Source organism: Parus major, chromosome 14, assembly GCF_001522545.3.
Source record: "Parus major isolate Abel chromosome 14, Parus_major1.1, whole genome shotgun sequence".
NCBI classification, from domain to species: Eukaryota; Metazoa; Chordata; class Aves; order Passeriformes; family Paridae; genus Parus; species Parus major.
In genome coordinates, this window is record NC_031783.1 from 2244132 (window position 1) to 2263404 (window position 19273).

The window sequence follows — 19273 nt, forward strand, 5'->3', positions numbered from 1 at the left end:
CTTCATTTTCCAAAACTTTACAGAAATAACCTTTTTGCTCCTTCTTGCTCTCCTGTTGTCTCCATACAAAACATGTGCAGGATATTGGTTTTCCTCTGTCCCAATTCAAATTACCCCTTTTGAGTAATGCAGGGATGTGTTGGGGCTGGGGAACACAGGGAGGGAATAAAGAGATTTTTAGAGTCCTTGGTGCCAACAACAAAGCATTTTAGTCACCTTTAAAGCCTGGGGGACAGGGTGGCTGCTGTTGATGTGCTGTGGGCTGGTGGGTTTGCCAGGGATGGAGAGGACAAGCTGGGGAGTGGTCTCAAGGAACTGATGCTTCAGGCTGGGGTAGGGCTGGATTCTGCTTTCCCAAATCCATTTGCAAATCCACGTCTGTTGTGGCGTAGCCTTTTCCTTGATTTGGAGCTCAGACTGAAGATAATTTTACTGCATGCAGCAAGATTGACAAAATAATTTTGCTGCACAGCACAGTAAGACTTAAAAAGTGCCTTTTCAGAAGTACAATAAACAAAGAAAAGATGTTTGTGTAGGAAAAAAAATGGAGGAATAATAGGAGTAGGGAAATGACTCCTGTTGCTTTAAGGTAGCTTTTATAAATAGGAGCAGTCAGTTAATGCTCCAGCCTTTACCACAGTAAACATATAATTGTGAGCTGATTGTGGTGAATTCCTCAAACAGCAGCCCCCATCAGCAGAAGTTTGAAGGAGAGAGCCCGACATCTGGAAGCCAGCAGCAGTCAGGATTTTATTAAGCAGCACTGCCAAATAAAATGCGAGCACTACTATAAATGATATAAAAATAAAGATTGGCTATGGCGTAACATCTCCGAGATGCCAGCGAGCGGTGTGTGAGAGCAGCAGAGCTTTCCCAGCAGCTTTGGAGCCCGAGGGGGACATGGTGGGTAGGGATGTGGCTTTCTGTGGTGCTTGTCATGTTCAGGAGCTGAAGCTCATAGAGTGGAATAAAGAGAGAAACTGCAAAATTGCTCTTAGCGTGCCTGAATTATTTTATTGGAAAGGTTTCGGCAACGTACAGTCTGTGTTGTGTATTAAAGACCTAAAGCAAGGTTTATGGAATATGATTTTCTGTCTGTGAAGGAGAGTATGAGAGACTGACCTTATCACAGGGAGCAGGAACCTGCTCTCTTCCATGGGCTGCAACCTGACACATTTATTTCCAGCGCTCGCGCTGTGGATGGAGCCAGTGGAATGGGTCGATGGCTGTGACAGCCGTGTCTGGCTGCACTGGGAGCCAAGTCTCGGGGGCAGGGAGAGGATGCAGAGCTGACCCAGATGGGACCCAGCAGCCATCCCAGGAGCCTGGAGCAGGGAGGGTTTGGGACAGCATCCCCTGGGAATGTGGGCTCTGGCACCACAGGAAAATGAGCGCTTTGCCCTTCTCCATGCTGGTGCCCTCCACCCTTTTTTGGGGGACATTTGGTGCCCCTCTGTGCTGAGCAGGACATTGCCCATCCAGGGGCAATCAAATGAACTCCTGTGAAGTCAGAAAGTAGTGATTAAGAGCTCCTTCTCAGGCTTTGTGTCTAGAAATAGCCCAGAACACCACAGCACAAAGTTCAAGGAAGTAAAAGAAGTGATATGTTAAATAAAATTCCAATCTTTCATTTTTTGAACAGGTTTTTGATACAGCTCAGCTTGATACAACCTGCTATTTACCAGCCTGGCCTTTAATATTGGATTTGCTTTCCAATTATGCTTCAATTCATACACCAGTTGCAGAGGGCGTGTGTGGGTGTACGTGCGAGAGAGGGAGATTGATTTTGTTCTTTAAAAATGTGAAGTCTGCACTAACTATGAAAACCCATCAGAATTTCTAGCACTTAAATGCCATTTCCTTTCTCAATGTGCTACCAGCACTAAGTAATGTTCACGACATCTCTCTGGCAAGTGAAGAAGTACATGCTGGTTTTTCAGAAGTAGAATATTAATACAGATATCAGTGAAAACCAGGCTGCAGATCCTTTGCAGAAGTAAAGAGTTAATGGGAAAGCTCAAATTATGACTTAGAAGCAAATACATAAGGTCTTAGCTGTGTTTTTCAGAAGTACATGAATGAAAATGGAATAAAGAGAGTACATGCTGCTGTGTGTCTGAGTTGCCTCTTGTGTCTGGAACAGCAGATTTGGGTAACCCTGTTTGCCACCACTTTGCACAGAACATATTTGTATTCCTGGTCATTTTTCCCAACCACTGTCTGTTTTTGTGTGCCCTGTTCTCAAGTCTTGGCAGTGCTTTGGTAGTCACTGTGTCTGAGAAGCCCAAAGGAGTGTTCTCTCTGTCTTTCTGTAGTTCTGACTGTTCATTTCTATTTCCTGTAGGTTTAAAGACCTATCTGATCTCGGGTCAGAAGGTGAAGGAGCCCCACTGCAGCTGTTCTCAAGCTTTGCTTCCTGGCTTGGAGTCCTCAGACGGAGCCAGAACACCGGGAACGTCGTCAGCCGAGAACTCCAGCGACCCAGCCAAGACAACCAAACAGGTGGAAAAGCCCAAGGTGAGTTGTCCTCTCAAAGCCCAGCAGCATGGATCTCAGAGCAGAGATGGGAAAACCTTATGGGCTTGTTTATGCACTGCTTTACATATTTACATATGTATGGGTGTGTATACATGGAGTGACAAAACAGAGTTTGAGGGAGGAAAAATTTACCAAGTCAAATGCCTCACTCCCCATTTAGCAAACAATCCCTAAAATACAGTGAGCACTTTGCAAAGGTGATTTCAAATAAATATTTCTATTTGTTTCAGGACTGAGAGGTCAGTGATGCTTTTTCAATGGTCTGGATTTTTTTTTGGGCGGGGGGAAATATGATTTATGCAGCTACTGCAACTCCTGTGATTTTCTGCTCTTGCTGCTTCTGCTGTTCCTGTGTCATGAAGGTCATGTACCTGAGAGCCTTTTCATGATTATTCAACAGACATTCCTGCAAAAGATAATTGGATTGTTTCTGTGATGGGAGAAAATGCTCTGGTGGGCTGCAAGATGGGTTTATCTGCTTGCTCTAGAAACCTATATCTGGAGCTGAGGGCAATGATTTGTATGGTTTCAGCCTGGAGGAATGATGACACTTTGTTATGTTCACACCTCTCACAAGATCTCTTGACAAGGAAATCTGTGAAACAATGTGTATTGCTTCAGAGCTTTGCTGTTACTCTCCATCTTCCATCTCAGAACAGATTGGCCAAACAACAGATGTCTATTCTCTCTTTTCATTTGTGCTAAGATTTCCTTCTCCTGGGCTGCTTAAGGTGGGCACAAAGTCAGAGCCAGGGGTGGCCATCTGCAGGTCCTTGTCCTTACACTTCAGTGTGGTCAGACCTGACTGGATCTCTTCAATGCAGGTTTGAGACTTGGCTGGCAGAGTTGATGTGGGGATAATTTTCATTTTGCTTCATTTTTACTGCTTCTCATTTTTTTTTGGATTAGAAGAGAGAGCATGAGTAGGGCACCTTTACCCTGCTTCTGCTCCCAGTTTTAAGATTTAGAAGTAAAATTAAGATTTAATTCTTAAGATTAAGAAGTAAAAACACTGGGTTACAGGTGAGATCAGCTGGAGGGCTGACCCAAACAGATGGTCCAAAGTCGAGTGAGCTCCTCAGAGAGCAGGCCAGGCCTGTTTAGCTACAGGAGGGAGCTGTAGCCATCTTTATCTCTCCCCAAAATATGCACTGAGTGTGGTTTGACAGCATCCAAGTTGCTGGTGGTATGTTTCTATTCCTTCTCCTGTGTAAGAAAGAATATATTTGGCATCCTGCTGGCACCAGTTTTCAGCTCCCTCTTGCCTTTCAGCGAAGGCAATGGCAGATAAGGCAGGAAAATACATCTTAGAGTTGGGGGGAGCTGTACAGATAAACCTGTGAGTGCTGCCCAGGATGTGGTCGTGCAGAGGTCCAGGTGTGGCAGTGACAGCAACTCCTTCATTTCAAGCAGAGAAGGAAGAAGAATGTGCCAAGTGGAGCAGGATTGCTGAGCTGCCTGTGTGGAGCAGAAGGGAGAGAGGAGGGATGAAGCCAAGCAGTGAAGCTGTGGCTGCTGTTCTGAGAGACAGTGAGGATGCTTTGGGAATGCCAGACAGCAGAGGAGGCTGTGACTGAGGACTGAAACTGCAGTGAAGGATGGGTCTGACCCACCTGCAGCTGGGGCTTGATGGCATTGTTATGTACAAACTTGGGGTGCTGCTTGTTCAAGTGATCCAGGTGCAAAATGAAGTCTGTGGTTAAGGATCAGCTCTGTTAGGTGTTTTCTGACCTGTGGGGTGATTTACATCACACAAGGGCAGGTACAGCTGCACCACTCTTCCTGAGCAGCTGGCATGTGATGTGGAACACGTTGCTGTCCCACCATACTTTGTCTCTGATTTTCTGCCCTGGGACTATTGCTGGGTATTAATTTGCTGGGTATTAATTGCTATTTAGAATATCCTGAGCAGAAGGGATTCACAAGGATCATTGCAGTCCAGCAGCTCCTGGTCCTTGAAATGTTTAATTGCTGAGTGAAAGTCTGTAGAGTGCTAAAGTAGCAGAGCAGCATGGCTGAGAGTGAGAGAAGGAGATACTAAAAGCTTCTCAGAAGAGCATCTCAGACAAGTGCCAGCTCAGATTCAGCTGCCTTGGATACCCTGTTGTGCTACAGATACTGTGGAGTTTGTGTCTAGAGGTGCCTGGTTTTACTCATCACCCTCAGCACTGCAGCTCTGGCCAGGGATTTCCTAAGTGGCCTCAGAGCTGTGATTCCTGAGCCTGCCTTGCCCCAGTGCTCTGATGCTGCAGTGAAATCTGGATGAGCCCAAGCCCAGGTTTCCCTGTGATCCCATGAGCATCCAGCTGGTGGATGCAGAAGCCCTGTCACAGTGGGGACCATGGAGCAGTTGTGTGAGCATTGGTTTAAAACCTGTTTTAAGGCTGTAGAGCACCCCCAGCTCTCCCAGCACAGGCAGGTTGAGGGATTCCTGACTCCACAGCTCGCTCTTGAGGGTAATGTGCACCTCTCTCTGCTGGGGAGATGCACTGAATTATGGGGTCATTTGGCTTGGAAGGACTTTAAAGCCCATCTGGTCCCACCCCCTCCCACACCCTCCACCATCCCAGGCTGCTCCAAGCCCTGTCCAGCCTGGCCTTGGACATTTCCAGGGATCCAGGGGCAGCCACAGCTTCTCTGGGCAAACCTGTGACAGTGTTTCTCCACTCCCATTGTAAAAAATTTCTTCCTTATAGCAAATCTAAATTGCCCCTCTTCTGCTTTAAGTATATATGTATATTAAAAAACCCCCACAAGGTACAACTGCAGTTTGATCACAGATCATGCACAGTTTTTGAAAAGGAGTGGGTTTCTTTTTTACAGCTTTTGGTTTTTTCGTGAGGGTTTTTTTTCAAGCCTGCAGCTTGCTGGTAGGGTCTGGAGATAATAATTTGCAAAAGAATCATGACTTACATGCCGACTGTTTTAAATACAAAGCTGTAAATGGTGTCAGTGTAGGAGGAGATGACTCCAGCTCTGCAAAAGAGACTTAAGTAGGAGAGGCAAAATTACAGGCAAGTTGAAATATTTTTATTTTAAAGGGAATAAGTGGCTATATTGGATGCAAAGGATGACTTTCACATTTTGGGCTTGAACGGATGTTCTAGAGGACAAGTTCGGTAAAGGAAAGTCAGGAAGGGAGAGTGCAACAGTAACTGATCCATGAAAGGAATTGTATTTCCTCCTCTGGTGTATCTGTAGTTCATTTAACTCCAAACCTTGTTGCAGTTTGAATGTCAATAAGATGTGTTTACATTAATAAAATGGTGAACACAGAGGGTAGAAACTCTGAGTAAATCTATAATAGCAGGTGTTTTTTTGAATGAAAACACTCTACCCTGCCTAAGTGGTTTTGGTGTCAGTTTATCTTCCCTATCATCTTTTATGACATGCCTCACTTGACAGGGAATCATAAGCTGTTGTAAAAATGTTTTAATGATTGCTTGGTATGAAAACAGAAAGTCCTTTGCTTGTCTTGGTTTGCTGGAAGTGCATTAATGTTTTATTCATGGACTGAGGTCACAGCACACGGAGCCTGTGAATGCCTGCAATAGAGAAGGAAGTTAATGATGTTGACTTGAACACATGGGGAAAGTCAGAGGAACTTCTGCCTCTTCTCAAAGGTCAGGCTGCTTTTCCAAGCCCTTTGTCTTCTGGCTTAACCCCAGGAGCCGAGTGTTGGAGGTGGTCTTGCTGATTTATTAGCAGGATCAAACAGGGAGTGGTTTCTTTATTTTCTGTTAGAAATAATTTGTTTTTTGTCACCATTACCTGACTTCTGCCATGGATAAATCTAAATCTAACTCCTAGAGGGTTAGGTAACAAGGCTTGTTAGCCCACTGCCGATTCATTTTTTAGGCCATCTAGTAATGCCTTCCGCCAAGTGGCCAAGACTTTTGTGATAGTTTGTCAGATTATTTTTAAACAAAACCATTTGAGAACCAAGTTCATAGTTTCTTCAGCTGTGTTGGTATTTGTTCAGACTGCAGAGGTTCAGAACTGGATGTAAATTGCTTATTCTAATGCCAGGTTAAGAAAGTCAGAGTAATTTCAGTGCCCAGCCTGGACTGTGTCCCTGAGGAACATCAGGCAGGATGGTCTGCTGGCTGCTGAGGAAGCTCAAGGTCCTACATGAAAGCCTTTGGGAGGCACTGGTGAGTGGTTAGATGTCACAGGGAGAGTGAGCTGGGAGAAACATCTGAAAATTAAACATGCTGGGTATTTTCAGGTGGGACATCAAAAGTGGAAAAGGAGAATTAGGTGAAAAGTTAGTTCTGAAAAGACTTAAGATGCTGCTCTCTGAAATGGGGAATGAACCTGAAGGCTGAAGTTGTTGGTTTGGACTAGAGAGGCTTGAACGTGTCCAGAACAAACAGACAAAATTAACATGGGATGTTGAGTTTGTGACAAAAGACTCAAGTTCTTGCTGGAAAACTTGCTGTGATGTTTAGTAGCAGACTTTGGTGAGCCTGGTCACAGTGAACATCTCCAGAACAGAGGAGCTGCCAAGAGGGCTCAGGCTCAGGGTCCCTCTGAGCAGGATTCTGCCTGAACACTGCCAGCACTGGAGAAGAGAGTGAAGAACTTGGAAGATACAATTCCAGGATTCATTCCCCTAAAAAAGATGGCATTTTAACTTGAAGGAATTAGCTTGTTTTAAAAGCTCAAGTGCAATATTTTAGGTTGCTTCCAAAATGCACAACCTGGAACTAGTGCAAATCCTGATGGTTTTGCTTTCCTCGTTCCCTGTGACATTTGCTGAGTGTTTGGCTCCAGCAATGTACTATAGCCTGAGCTTCCCTCTCCTTTCTTAGGGCTCTGTATGAAAAATCATTTTCCTTTATTCATTTCAGATTTGTAGCTTTCCATTTCCCTGGATTGTTCATAATTCATCATGGTGTTTCATGCTTTTTCTGGATTTTGCTGCATTTTGTGCTGTCTTCTCTCCTAATGGCATTCAGATCCCTATGCAGACAGGTTTCACACAGGAAAATTGCACTTCTCCTGCTACAGAGTGTTTTATTCCTCCTGGGGAGGTCCTTTGCCTGTGCAGGGTGATTACACTGTATCTGTGATCTTACACTAGTGAAGCTTTCCTGGATTAGATTTAGCTTCAGCAAACAGCAAATCTGTGATTTATTTTTGAAATGGTGCATTCTGTTCCAGTCAAATTTTGCTCCCTGCCTCCCATTCTGTAGCTTTGTTTATCTTTGAACCGTGCTGCAAGTTTACAAGTGGACTGAATTACAAATTGCATCATACTACAAGGACACCAGAACATTCCTGGCTAAAATTCTTTTGTCTCATTTCAGCCTTGCCCTTCATGTAGTACCACCCTTGCTCCCCACTGCGATGTCAGCATAGATGAAGGAGCTATCCAAAATGGTTGTCAGGATGAGCATAAAAACAGTATGAAGGTAACTGAAGTATTTCTCACTTCCCTCTTTCCCTTATTTCTCTGCTTCCCTCAGCTTTCTTATTTTTGCACCACTATTCCTTTATCCAAGCCATTAAGCAGCAGAACTGATTTTGATTTTTGAATTATGTTCAAAAATTTAGTTGAGTCCCCCTGCCCCAATTTTCAAAATTTTTAGTAATTCTGTGAGCTCCACTTGTTCCAGAGAAGGACCTAAAATTTGGACTCTTTAAACTATGCTGATGGTACCCAAAGAGGGAGGCCCAGTGAGCACTACCACACTCTCCATCCTCACACCAGTGGGTGTCACCTCACCACAAGTTCTGTGTCTTGCCAGTGTCTCCTGCATCACTGCTCTGACAGAGGTCATTCCTGTTCACACACAAAATTCACAGCTTTAAGTCAGTTTGTATCCTTTCCTGACCGACAGAAACCGCCTCTTTCATGTTCCTTGTGCTGCTGCCACGCTTGCTTTCCTTGCCTGTTGCTCAGATATTCTCACTAAGCCACCTACTCCTGTGCCAGACACTGCCAGTCTGCTGTCCTGTTCATGGCCCTCACAGCCTCTCTGCTCTGCCTGTGGCCTCTCACTGTTCCCTGAATGTTAAGCTAAATGCAGACTGAGGATCAGTGCTTATTAACTGCTTGTTACATATTCAAAAAATATAATGTTTTCCCTCCTTGAGGAGAATCACTCCGTAGATATGCTCTGAGACAGTGATCTTGTTCTTCATGTCTGTCCTACAGCTCTTCTTGCCTGTAAGAAGCTGACTGAAAAGCTTGCCAGCACTGTTGCCACTGCTGAGCCACCACATTAATCTGTGTTGTCCCTCTCTGTCTGTACTTGACCTGTTGTCTCATGCTTAAACTGCAAGCTCAGAAGCAGGGCCTGCCTTACAGGGCTGGAGGGGTGTGTTACACAGCAGTTCTGTGCCAGAGTTCCAGGAAACAGCCTAAGAAAAGAATAAAATCATGATCCCTTGAGCCCTGAGGGAGGTGTCAGCAGGGACTTGTCTCAAACCAGCTTGAGATCTTTTAAGACAGAGAACATGTGGGAGATCTGCCTGGGCTGCCAAGATGGTAGGCAGGAGATGCTTCTTCTCCAGGTGGCCCCTGCCCACGTGCAGGGATCTCCAAGAACCAACTGAAGAGGGATTGTCCTTAGCTACCAACTGCTTGGTTTAAGTTGCTTCCTACTGTAGCTGCATTGGCTTTGTGTGTGTGAATCAGCAAGTCATCTGACCTTCCCTGGAGGAGATTTGTATACAGAGCTGAGGAAGAGGTCTGTAATTCCACTGGAGGAATTCCAGTGGAGCCCAAGTCGCACATCCTTCTTGGGTTTGGTTCAGTTATTGCTCAGCCAAAAATGGGAACAGTGTCATGGCCATCAGTCTGGGATGCTTGTTCAACTGAAAACTCAAAGAATAGCCACATGCACAAAGTTGCTGTGGCATTGGATTCCCAAGACTTCCTTGAAGCCTCAGCTCTCTTGGGAAGAAGAGCCAAAAGCCTCTACCCATCTCTGTTCCCTTCCCACACCACATGCTGCACTCATGTCCCTGTCTTTAGGGAATGTTAATGATGTTTAATCATATCCTTGGACTTGAGTGGCTCCCAACAGCCTCTGGAGCTTCCTTGTCTCTTGATGAGAGGAAACTCCACGCTGAGCCTCCAAGTTCCCAGGGAAACCCTACAGCCTGTTACCTTCGGAAGTACCAGTAACGTCAAAGCTAACAACATTTAATAAATAGGGATTTTTTTTTCCTACACAAACAGTTTCATACTCTAATCCCTGCCTGTTGAGATTAACAGAGCACAGAGAAACCTTGAGCTGACTGAAGGGAAGAATTTTCTTGGGGATTTGAGCCTTTGCCAAGGAACTAAAGAGAAAGTCCGTGCTGACCTTCTGTGAAAGAGAGAAATTTTCACTGCATTTTTCAGATGATCTTGAGGAATAGCAGGGAAAGCAGACTGTGCATAGGAGTCCAAATCTTGTATTTGAGCTGATCATAGCAAAAACTGTGGGTTCTTGTTTACTGCTTTTTAACAAGTGGTTGGAGTGGTGAGGAAGAGGAGAAAGATTGTTTCATACTGTGACTTTCAGTTTTTCTTCAGGCCTCAGGTTGTTCTGGGAAATGCTCTGAGCAAATATAGTCCTTAGCATAAGTTAAAAAAAAACAACCCACCAAACAATGAAGGCTCTTCACTAAGAGCTGGTTGGTCAATTTATTTGGTTTCCCTTTGCTAGTCCTCCTCACCTCAAAACCAGAGGCGTTTACCCTGGCTCTGGAGGATGCTCCATAGCCCTGTTCCCTCTGGGATGACCTGGCAGACATGTAGGAGGAGCTGCTCAATGTTTTTTCTCTTAGAAAAGAACCTGGTGACCTTTTTTATGTGAGAAGTTCTTGTGCCTCTGCCTTACAGGAGTGTCCCTCTGTCCTGGGGCTCTTGGTGTGCCCCTGCTGGGATCTGTGGCTGAAATCCCCTTTCCCCTCTGGTGATTATGGTCTGCAGCAAAGCATTGGCAGCACACCAAGGAAACCACCCCATTTCCTATTCCTTCCTCAGCTGCTGTCACTGTGCTGGGAGCACCTGCAAGCTGCCGAAACAACTGTTGGGAGGGCTAGAAGGGACCAGACTGGGAATCTTTCCATCTCCTGGCTCCCAGCACGTGGCTCTCGGGCTCACACCTCTGCTGGGGCAGCCCACAGGGTGGGGATCCCACATCCCCCTGGGAGGGAGGGAGGAAGGGGAAGCACAACCCACCTCCCTCCTGCTTTTCCTGTAGCTCCAGGGAACCATTCCAACACACCTTGTTATGGCTTTAGCTCTGGAGGTTGTGGCTGTGACAGGAGCCAAGCTCAAGTGCTTCCTGGCTCTGCCCTGTACAGGGTTTTCCTGCTGCCCCCTCAGTCTTTTATCTTCCTTGGCAGTGTCTGAACCTTTCCCTTCACCTGTGTTCACTTGCCTCCCTTGCTTCACAGGACAGATCACTCAAGGAAATGGAATTGATTTGGCATGGGCAGCCAGAAAGCAGATATTTTTTAACTTTAGCTGAGTTGATTTTACAATGTCAGTAACATATTTCAGCACATGGTTGGGGTGGTGATGATATTTATGGTATTTATTTATGGTCACTGTGATGACATCCAAGAATAGTCTTCTGGAGGAGCTTGTCACTTCTGTACAAGCAGGAATGGAGAAACTTCTGTCATGAGTGGGCTTCAGGATGAGGATAAATGCTACATGATAAGTGATAAGATATGGAGGGGGGAAGATGAACACTCAAATATGCCAAGTTTGCTCTATGTTTGCATTTGAAAATGATCCTGACTAACTGCAGTTCATTTTCATTCTAACCACACTTAGCTGTCTAATTCTTTTGGAATTGCTTCAGTACATATTGGTCTAGGTCAAACAAAATGTAAAAGAGGGAACTTCAGGCTCCACGAAAATAGAATGATTTTTATTTAAAAGTAATTTGTGTTCTCCAATGGCAGCAGCATTGGTGGTACTGTGTACCTAAGCCATGTGGCAAGCTGTTGTCAGAATTAAAGCTTGATTAAGAGGAAGGCAAAGGAAAACCAGAAAAAAGAAGTATGTCTTAGAGAAGGAAATGCAGTTTAATTTGCAGGAGTTTTTGTTGTAGGATGAGATGTACAAAAGGGCTCTTCCCACAGGTGGGGGAGAGGGGGAACCTCTGGGAAAGCAGCAGACCCACAGTGGTCAGGGGAAGGATCAGCAAAGGCTGGCAGAGAGAGCTGTCCATTGACCCAGGGAGAGTCAGCACAGATTAAATGTGTATTTAAAAAGCTTTTTCAAAGAATCATAACGCTAAGATGAGTGAATGAAATTGGGGCTTGTGGTTGGTTGACACTGGCTGTGTGAAAATGCACTTTGTTTTCTGCTCCTTGGGGAGTTGTTTCATAAAAAGCACAAAGGTGTCACCTAAAGAGGCACAAGAGAGGTGTGGGAGATACATCCACAGGAAATGGGGGTGGATTCAAGGCAGGGGGAGTTTGGTCTTTGTGGTCAGGGCAAGCTCAGGGTGCTGAGAGCTTCTCTCAGGTTTTGCTCCTTACATTCTCTTCTGTCTGTTGTTAACCCTGACATTCCCTGGCTGTGTTTTGCTCTCTGTTGTCCAGGCTCCAGGAGGACACAGTCCAAAGACTCAGAATGGACTTCTGAGTCCTCCCCAGGAGGAGAAGCTCAGCAACAGCCAAACCTCGCTGTATGAAATGCTGCAGGAGAAGGGGCGCTGGGGCGGGGTGAGCCTGGATCAGTCAGCTCTGCTCCCTCTGAGGTTCAAAAACATCAGAGAAAAGACAGATGCCCACTTTGTGGATGTGATTAAAGAAGACAGGTAAGGAGAATGGAGCAGTGTAAAATCCTGTAAAGGTGAGAAGGCAGTAGTGGGGTCTCATATCTTTACTATTTGTGTGCTTTTGTCTGATTTCAGTGATTATTGTCAACATATAGCCCGTTATAAGTTTCCTGATTTTAGTCTTTATTCTGCTTAAACAACAGTAAGAACTTGATATCAGAAGCTTTCTGTTTAAAATAAGTAAAACCAGTTTTTCATTGCTTCCATGGTGAACAGTCCTCCTGTCAGTCCTCCTTCAGTCGAGTCTTCAGAAGGGAAATTGCTCTTTAAATTACTCATCACGCAGTTGAGCTCCATTTTATAATGCAAAGTCCTCTTAATGCATGTAGTGTGTACCTTCCTCTGCAATTCAAGGTGTGACATAAAATCTGAACCACAAAACTCAAATTTTTTTATAGTAAAAGAAAAACATCTGATAATGTGACTAATCATGAAATCCTACTGGGCTTGGAAGCAGAATTAATAGGAGTGAATTCTCATGGCCTTACTATCTACTTAGATATTGGAAAATCACTTTCTCTCTCTGTTTCAAACAAAAAAGCTTATTTTGAGCAGAGGAAATACTCAAAATTTAGCAGTGTGGGATTTTTATCAACACACAACCATACCTCCATTATGGCAGTGACTTGACTGGAGCAGCTAAACTGGTAGCTTGAGTTTGTTATTATTTATGGCTATTTTTATTTTTGTTTCATTGTTTCCACTCATATTTGAGGGTATTTTATCTAAATATCCTTGAAACTGAGTTCTCTTATGGACTCAGCTGTTTGGAACAGGAACACCATCACTGTTATGGAAACATGGCTCAGACAGGGAGAGGAGAGAGGGAGGGACAGGAGTCCCTCTCCAGTTTCTTCCCTAGATTTTCTCAGTTTACCTTTCTCCTGTTGCCAATTTGAGTCAAAATTTAGGGTTCTTTATTGTTTTTCTTGGTATGTGATCTGTCATTAGTGGCTGAGAATAAAGGTTTAGCTGATATTTCCAAATATTAGAAAATAAACAGTTTTGGAATGTCCAAAAGTTGGCAGAAATCAGCCAGAACAAATAGGAATTTTGTTTAAAATGTAACCAGCACTCTGCAAACTCTAAGTTATAGAAGTAGCTGAATTTATGCAGTTGGTCTGCTGAAGATACCTCACCCAAGTTCTTGTGTTTTCCTCCTCCACTCCCAAAATGGGTAATTTTTTCTGATTTGGAAGGAGTACCATGATTTGAGATCAGTCAAAGCCTGGCTTTTTTTTGGTCCCAATTAAATATCATCATTACCATATTAAGTGGGCCATTTCTTGTTGCCAAGGAAACTTCTCTGCTGAGTTCAGTTCATGTAAACATAACTTTCCAAAAATAATCTTCTGATTAATTAGATCTATGCAAAATGCTTTAAGCCTACCAGTTTACACTGATTTTTTTCAACATTTCTCAATGAGAAATTATATGGAATAAGCCATTTAAAAAATGTTCTTGGTCCCCTTCTGTAAAACAGAATTGTTGGTCTTGATGAATCCAATATCTGTGAGGATCTTTGAATGAGGAATTTGAGGTGTCTCAGGGAGGAGACCAAACTTCCTCGTGGTCATTTTACAGGAATCCCCATTTTTAATGAGTTTTGCTGTGTTGGTTTGATGCTGTTGCAAAGCCAAGTGATTTTCCCTAAGCACTGAGCAGTGATTTCCACTGCAGAGCACTTGGATATAAATTCCTGTTAACAGAAAATACTTAACCCAGGTATGGTGATAAAGTGCATAAATTAATCCCACAGGCTTCCTGCAGAGCTGGGAAGGGTTAAACATATCCTGGGGGGATTCAGGAGCCTGGACACTGCATTAGGAAGCTGCCTGGAGCTAGCTGGGAGGAAATGCTTCACACTGGGGATATTGAGCTCAGCTGTGTGGCTGGGAGTTTTTTGCATGCCAAGATTTCACCTTGGAGCTGATACCTCGGCACAATTCCAATGTTCTTTAAAAATAATATTAATAAAGACAGTATTAGTGTGGTGTGTTTGTATTAGTACATTATAAAAGGATCCTTTTATGAAAGTTTCCAGTTCTTACAGCTTGATTATCTGTATTTAACAAACAGTGAATCCTTTCAGCTTCCAGTCTGCCTTTACTTCTGTAAAAATCCTGTTCCTTCTTCACTGTAACCTGCACATTACTGTGTTCTTTAAAAAAGAACCTGTAGGGTAAGAGTATAGAATGTTTGAGCTTTATTTCACTGGGAATATCCTCAAAGGATTTTTGGTTTGGGGATTTTTGTTTCCAGCAAAAATTAGGTATACCTTAGGCTATAAACCTTCTGAAGTACAAGAAGCAAATACTCGTGTGCTGACCAGGGCAGTACTCACAATGATCTCTCCAGACTTCCAGAGCTGAATCTCAGGCATGTATGAAGCTCCCCCAGAACTGGGTTCTGTGCATCCCATCATCTCCTCCTTGGGGCAGTTTCTTGTTTAAATATTGTTTAAATACTTTTTCATTATTTTTAAATTTCTTTGTTTCTTTCATTTCCCATTTCTCAGTCTTGCTTGATCTGGGGAACACCCTGTGCTGGGAGGCAAAGGCCTCCTGGAAAGCAGATTATGTACTTGACTGTTTCATCAAGTGGGATCTTCCTTTGGAGACAGAATGAGCTGACAGGGAGCTGAGAAGGGCCTGGGAGTGCTGCCTTCACCCTGGTTCCATCGTGTTCCACCTTCTGTTTCATGCTGTACTGTGGAGCTGGACTGTTCCTCCTACATCCTTAACCAGCACAACAGCACCATCACCAACTCTGTTGAGCTTCCCTGCAGGAAGAAAGGGGATTCAACAGTACTTAAGGGGAAAAAAACACAAAATCTTTCAAAATTTTTATTTTAAGATGCTCTTAGAAATGTCTAAGAAAGGTGAGGAATGAAGACAAGGAAGAATGAAAGAGAGAGGGGTGACTCAAGTGAAGGTATCCTGTCATTCCTTCAGACTATCCTGATATTTTTAATGTATTGGCCAAGGCCAGCGTGTTTAAAGGTTACCAAGTATCCACCATATTTATGCTTAGACTCCTTTGTCTTCTCTAACATCAGTCTAGAAATGTGTGTTTGGTTGATCTTGCATCTCAGTTGGGAAAAAAAAAGCTTCCCACACGCCATCTTGTGCTGGGAGCTTCCAAAAAAACCTCTTAAGCAAGAGTTCCATAAAAATAAACAGAAAATAACCCCAAAACCAAACCCCCTTAAAAAAAGTGTTCAGGCACAGACAAGCTCTGTAGGATCTTTCTTTCAGCTTCTTCTTCTGCTTGGAATTTGACCTCACATGCATCTCTGGTTTTTGCTCAGAGTCACCAGCTTGGAAATTGCCTGTTCTGACTGTGGCTGTGGTGCTGCAGTTCCCAGGGTGGGAATAGCACTGGGAAAGCAACCACCCCATTTTAGACTGGGAGGGAGTTTAGAAACAATTCCCTGTAAATAACATATGGAATCAGTTGCTCAAAAGTGAGGTTCACAGGCAGGGAGGGGTGTGTTTGTAAGCAGTGTCCCAGCCACAAGTGCCACAAGCAGGTGTGACCTTGCTCTGTCACCCTGGGCACGAAGCACTCGGTGCTGTCGGGTCCCTTCAGCTCCCTGGCACCTGCTCAGGGGAGGAAAAGTTTGCAGATCAAGTGCCATCAGGAAACTTCATTCATAAACCTCTGCTAATGCAAAACTCAAAAAGGTTTTATTTTTCTTCCAGAGGATGGGAAATAAAAGCAACTTTTTAATGATTGAAGCCTCTTTTATGTTGTTGTGGGGTTTTTTCACCTTCTGTGGAAAAGATGAAGGTGAAAGAGGGCATTAACACCCTCTGGCAGATGCTGCCTCTGGGTTCCTTAGCCCTGATGTCATTAGTTGTCACTGCCTTTGTTGATGGTGCTGGTCATTCCAAATCTCCCATTTCAGAAGTAAATCTCAGCTCTCCATCTCTTCTCTGCAGCCTGGATCATTAAGGGAGTGTTCCCAGTTGAGTTACTGAGTTATTTTAGTGTCTGAAATAACAAGAAACTGCTGTTTTCTAAAATGGGCAATGTTTTTTTTCCCCCCCATAACAATTTGTCACCTTTGTCATCCTTGGCTTGCTTTGAGCCATAGAATTCCACCCAAGACACAAATATCCCACAGCCACGTGTCTGCAGAAGTTCTGTGTCTGTAGCAGCAATTAACCTTTACTGTTTGCTGGCTTATGTTACAATTATCTGTACTCATCAGTTAGGTCTGTTAAATTTCTGGAAGGACTTGTTAGACTCTTCCTGGAAGTATAAAATTTTGCTGGTTTTTTGTGGAATATTTCCTTTGACTGAGCAAGTGATGTGGGTAAGAGGATACTTTGGTGATCAAAAAAGAAGCAAAACCACAGGAACTTCAAAGCCAAGTGCCAGCATCCCTAGAAACAGCAGCCACGGACTGGGGAGGGGGCTGAAGGAGGTACAGCTGAACAAACTGATGTTGATTTTGTCTTCTTTCTTCAGCCTCATGAAAGATTACTTCTTTAAACCACCTATTAACAAGTTGAGCCTCAACTTCTTGGACCAGGATTTGGAGATGGCCTACAGGACGAGCTACCAGGAAGAGGTGTGTTTCTACTGGTATTGGTTTCTGTCTGTAATCTGTCTAAGCCACTGTCTGTCCTTGGGTTTTTTAACACATTTTGTTGCAGTTGTTTCATGACAAGAGTCATGAAATGTCAAATGTGATTTGCTACTTGATATTGCTGCCTCTGAAAACAGTCTCCTTTCAGTTTATTATAGAATTATGGAATGGTTTGGGTTGGAAAGGACCATAAAGCCCATCTCATTCTGGGCCATGGGCAGGGACACCTTCCACTGTCCCAGGCTGCTCCAAGCCCTGTCCAGCCTGGCCTTGGACACTTCCAGGGGCAGCCACAGCTTCTCTGGGCACCCTGTGCCAGGGCCTCCAATAGAAGAATTGGAGGGAAGAATTCCTTCCAATATCCCATCTAACCCTGCCCTCTGGCACTGGGAAGCCATTCCCCCTTGTCCAGTTAACCCAGGCCATCGTCCCAAGTCTCTATCCAGCTCTCCTTGAGCCCCTTTTGGCACTGGAAGGGCTGTGAGGTGTCCCAAAGTTCTCTCCTCCAGGCTGAACAGCCCCAGCGTTCCAAGCCTGGCATCAGAACAGAGGAGTTCCAGCCCTTGGAGCATCCTTTGCCATGCCCTGAGTCTAGTCCAGTGTTTGGGCTGGAACTCTGAGGTACACTGGTCACTTCTCACCTGTCTTTCCTCCATGTTCAGGTTAATGTTTTAAGTCTTTAGGGTGGCCAGAGAACCATGCCGAGGTGGTAAGGACCATCACTTACCAAAGTAAAGGACCAATTGCTGCTTGTCTTCTCATCAAATATTCTAACTTTGAGGATGGTAACTTGGAATTTGATTCTTGTTTAGTCACAGTCTCATGGTTATCCCTGTGGAATCCAAACCTGTGCTAAATTCAAATGTTCTGATTCCATAAGTGTGCTGCATTCAAGTACAGGCAGCTCAAAACACTGGAATTGTAAGGAGCAGTAAATTGTAAGGAACTCTTCAAGGTTTTCTTCAGGATTCTGCACTGAGTCTAAAAACTCCTTAATTCCCTTGGGGTCTAATAATATCACAGGCTTTCCACAACAGTGGGTTTCCCTGCCTGTCTGATAGGAACTAGCAAGATGGTTTAAATTTATCTAGAGTGACATTAGGTGTCAGTTAGAACTGAGGCTGCATTTCCACCAGTAGCTGAAAAATTGCTGCCAAGAAAAAGCAATTGCTCTGCCCTCCTTGTTCCTCCTCCTCCTCCCTGCTCCTTCTAATGGCTCTGGTGCTTCTCAGCCTTCCCTGCTGTGAGCAGTTCATTTAGTGGCCTAGCATGAAATATTCATGGTTTGTTTTTCTGTTTGGGGTTCTTTCTCTTTCCATCTCGGGCTGTTTTGTGCTGTGTTGAAGCAGCAGCAGCTCTGGAGAGGTTGGCAAGTGCCAGAGCCAGCAGGAGATAAGCGTCCGGCAGCAGGAAGGGGAATGGGCCCTTCCCTTCCAGCAGCACTGAGCTGTTGATTTGGGTGATCCCTCTGCAGAACAGGATAAATTAGGTATGGGTTTCTTTTCTTCTTCTCTGTCCTGCATCTGAGGGCAGCAGGATTTCTGCTCCTGCTGCTTGTTCCTTTCAGTTCTGGCCAGTGTTGTCACATTCTCCTTAGCAATATTTGTTTGTTTTCCAATATTTCCAGGTGACACCTAATTACATTTATTTTATTTTACCAAAGGAAAGCCCAGCTGTGTTGCAGTTCAGTCCCTTCACTTTGGTCAGGAGCTCTGTGCTCATCCTGCAGCACTGTAATTTAGTGGTATCTCTGCATAAAGTTCCTGTAGAAACAACAGGGAGAAACTTCCTATGGTATGCAGCCTGCAAAATTTGCAAACTGTACAGAAAATAGTACATCAGGTAGTTTCCAGTGGAAAGAGAAGCAAAGCAGAGGTAGTAAAGCACAGACAGATGGACCTATTAATGTGGCTATTTGGGAAATTCCTGGAAAGAGCAGGAATGTGGCCTGTGCATTTTGTTAGTGGCAAGCTAATAATTTGAAAATTACTACCTCCTTGAAAGTGGGAATTTTCACTCTCTAATAGTAGCTCCACAGCACTGGGGCAAAAACCTCTTAAAGCTTTAATGTTAGCAGAGTTCTGGTTCAAAACAACAGTGAAATCTTTTAGAGAGTGGAAAGATTTGACAACAGTTGAGGTTCTCTAATGGCCTGACAGTCATTGCTGCTGAAAGTGACTTCACTTTCTGAATTCACCCCTGAATTCACCTCTGATTATACAGAGCCAGCTGCATGCTCAGGTTGTGATCCCTCTCAGGAATTAGCTCTACTTCCCAAGAGCCTTAATCTGTTCTCATTTGGAAATGAAGGCACTACTTAACACTGTTAGAGCATCTT

General features: G+C 44.2%; 1 protein-coding gene across 2 annotated transcripts in view; it reads left to right on the plus strand.

The window, feature by feature from the left end:
• ADCY9 (adenylate cyclase 9) overlaps positions 1 to 19273 on the plus strand; it is an 81822-nt gene that overhangs the window by 41303 nt on the left and 21246 nt on the right. Inside the window, exons 2-5 of one of the 2 annotated variants that reach the window (XM_015642711.3) lie at positions 2345 to 2517; positions 7851 to 7955; positions 12100 to 12317; positions 16815 to 16917. In XM_015642711.3, coding sequence (XP_015498197.1) covers positions 2345 to 2517; positions 7851 to 7955; positions 12100 to 12317; positions 16815 to 16917 — 599 coding nt within the window. The remainder of the gene's footprint in view (positions 1 to 2344; positions 2518 to 7850; positions 7956 to 12099; positions 12318 to 16814; positions 16918 to 19273) is intronic. The other variant, XM_015642712.3, reaches the window with a different exon arrangement.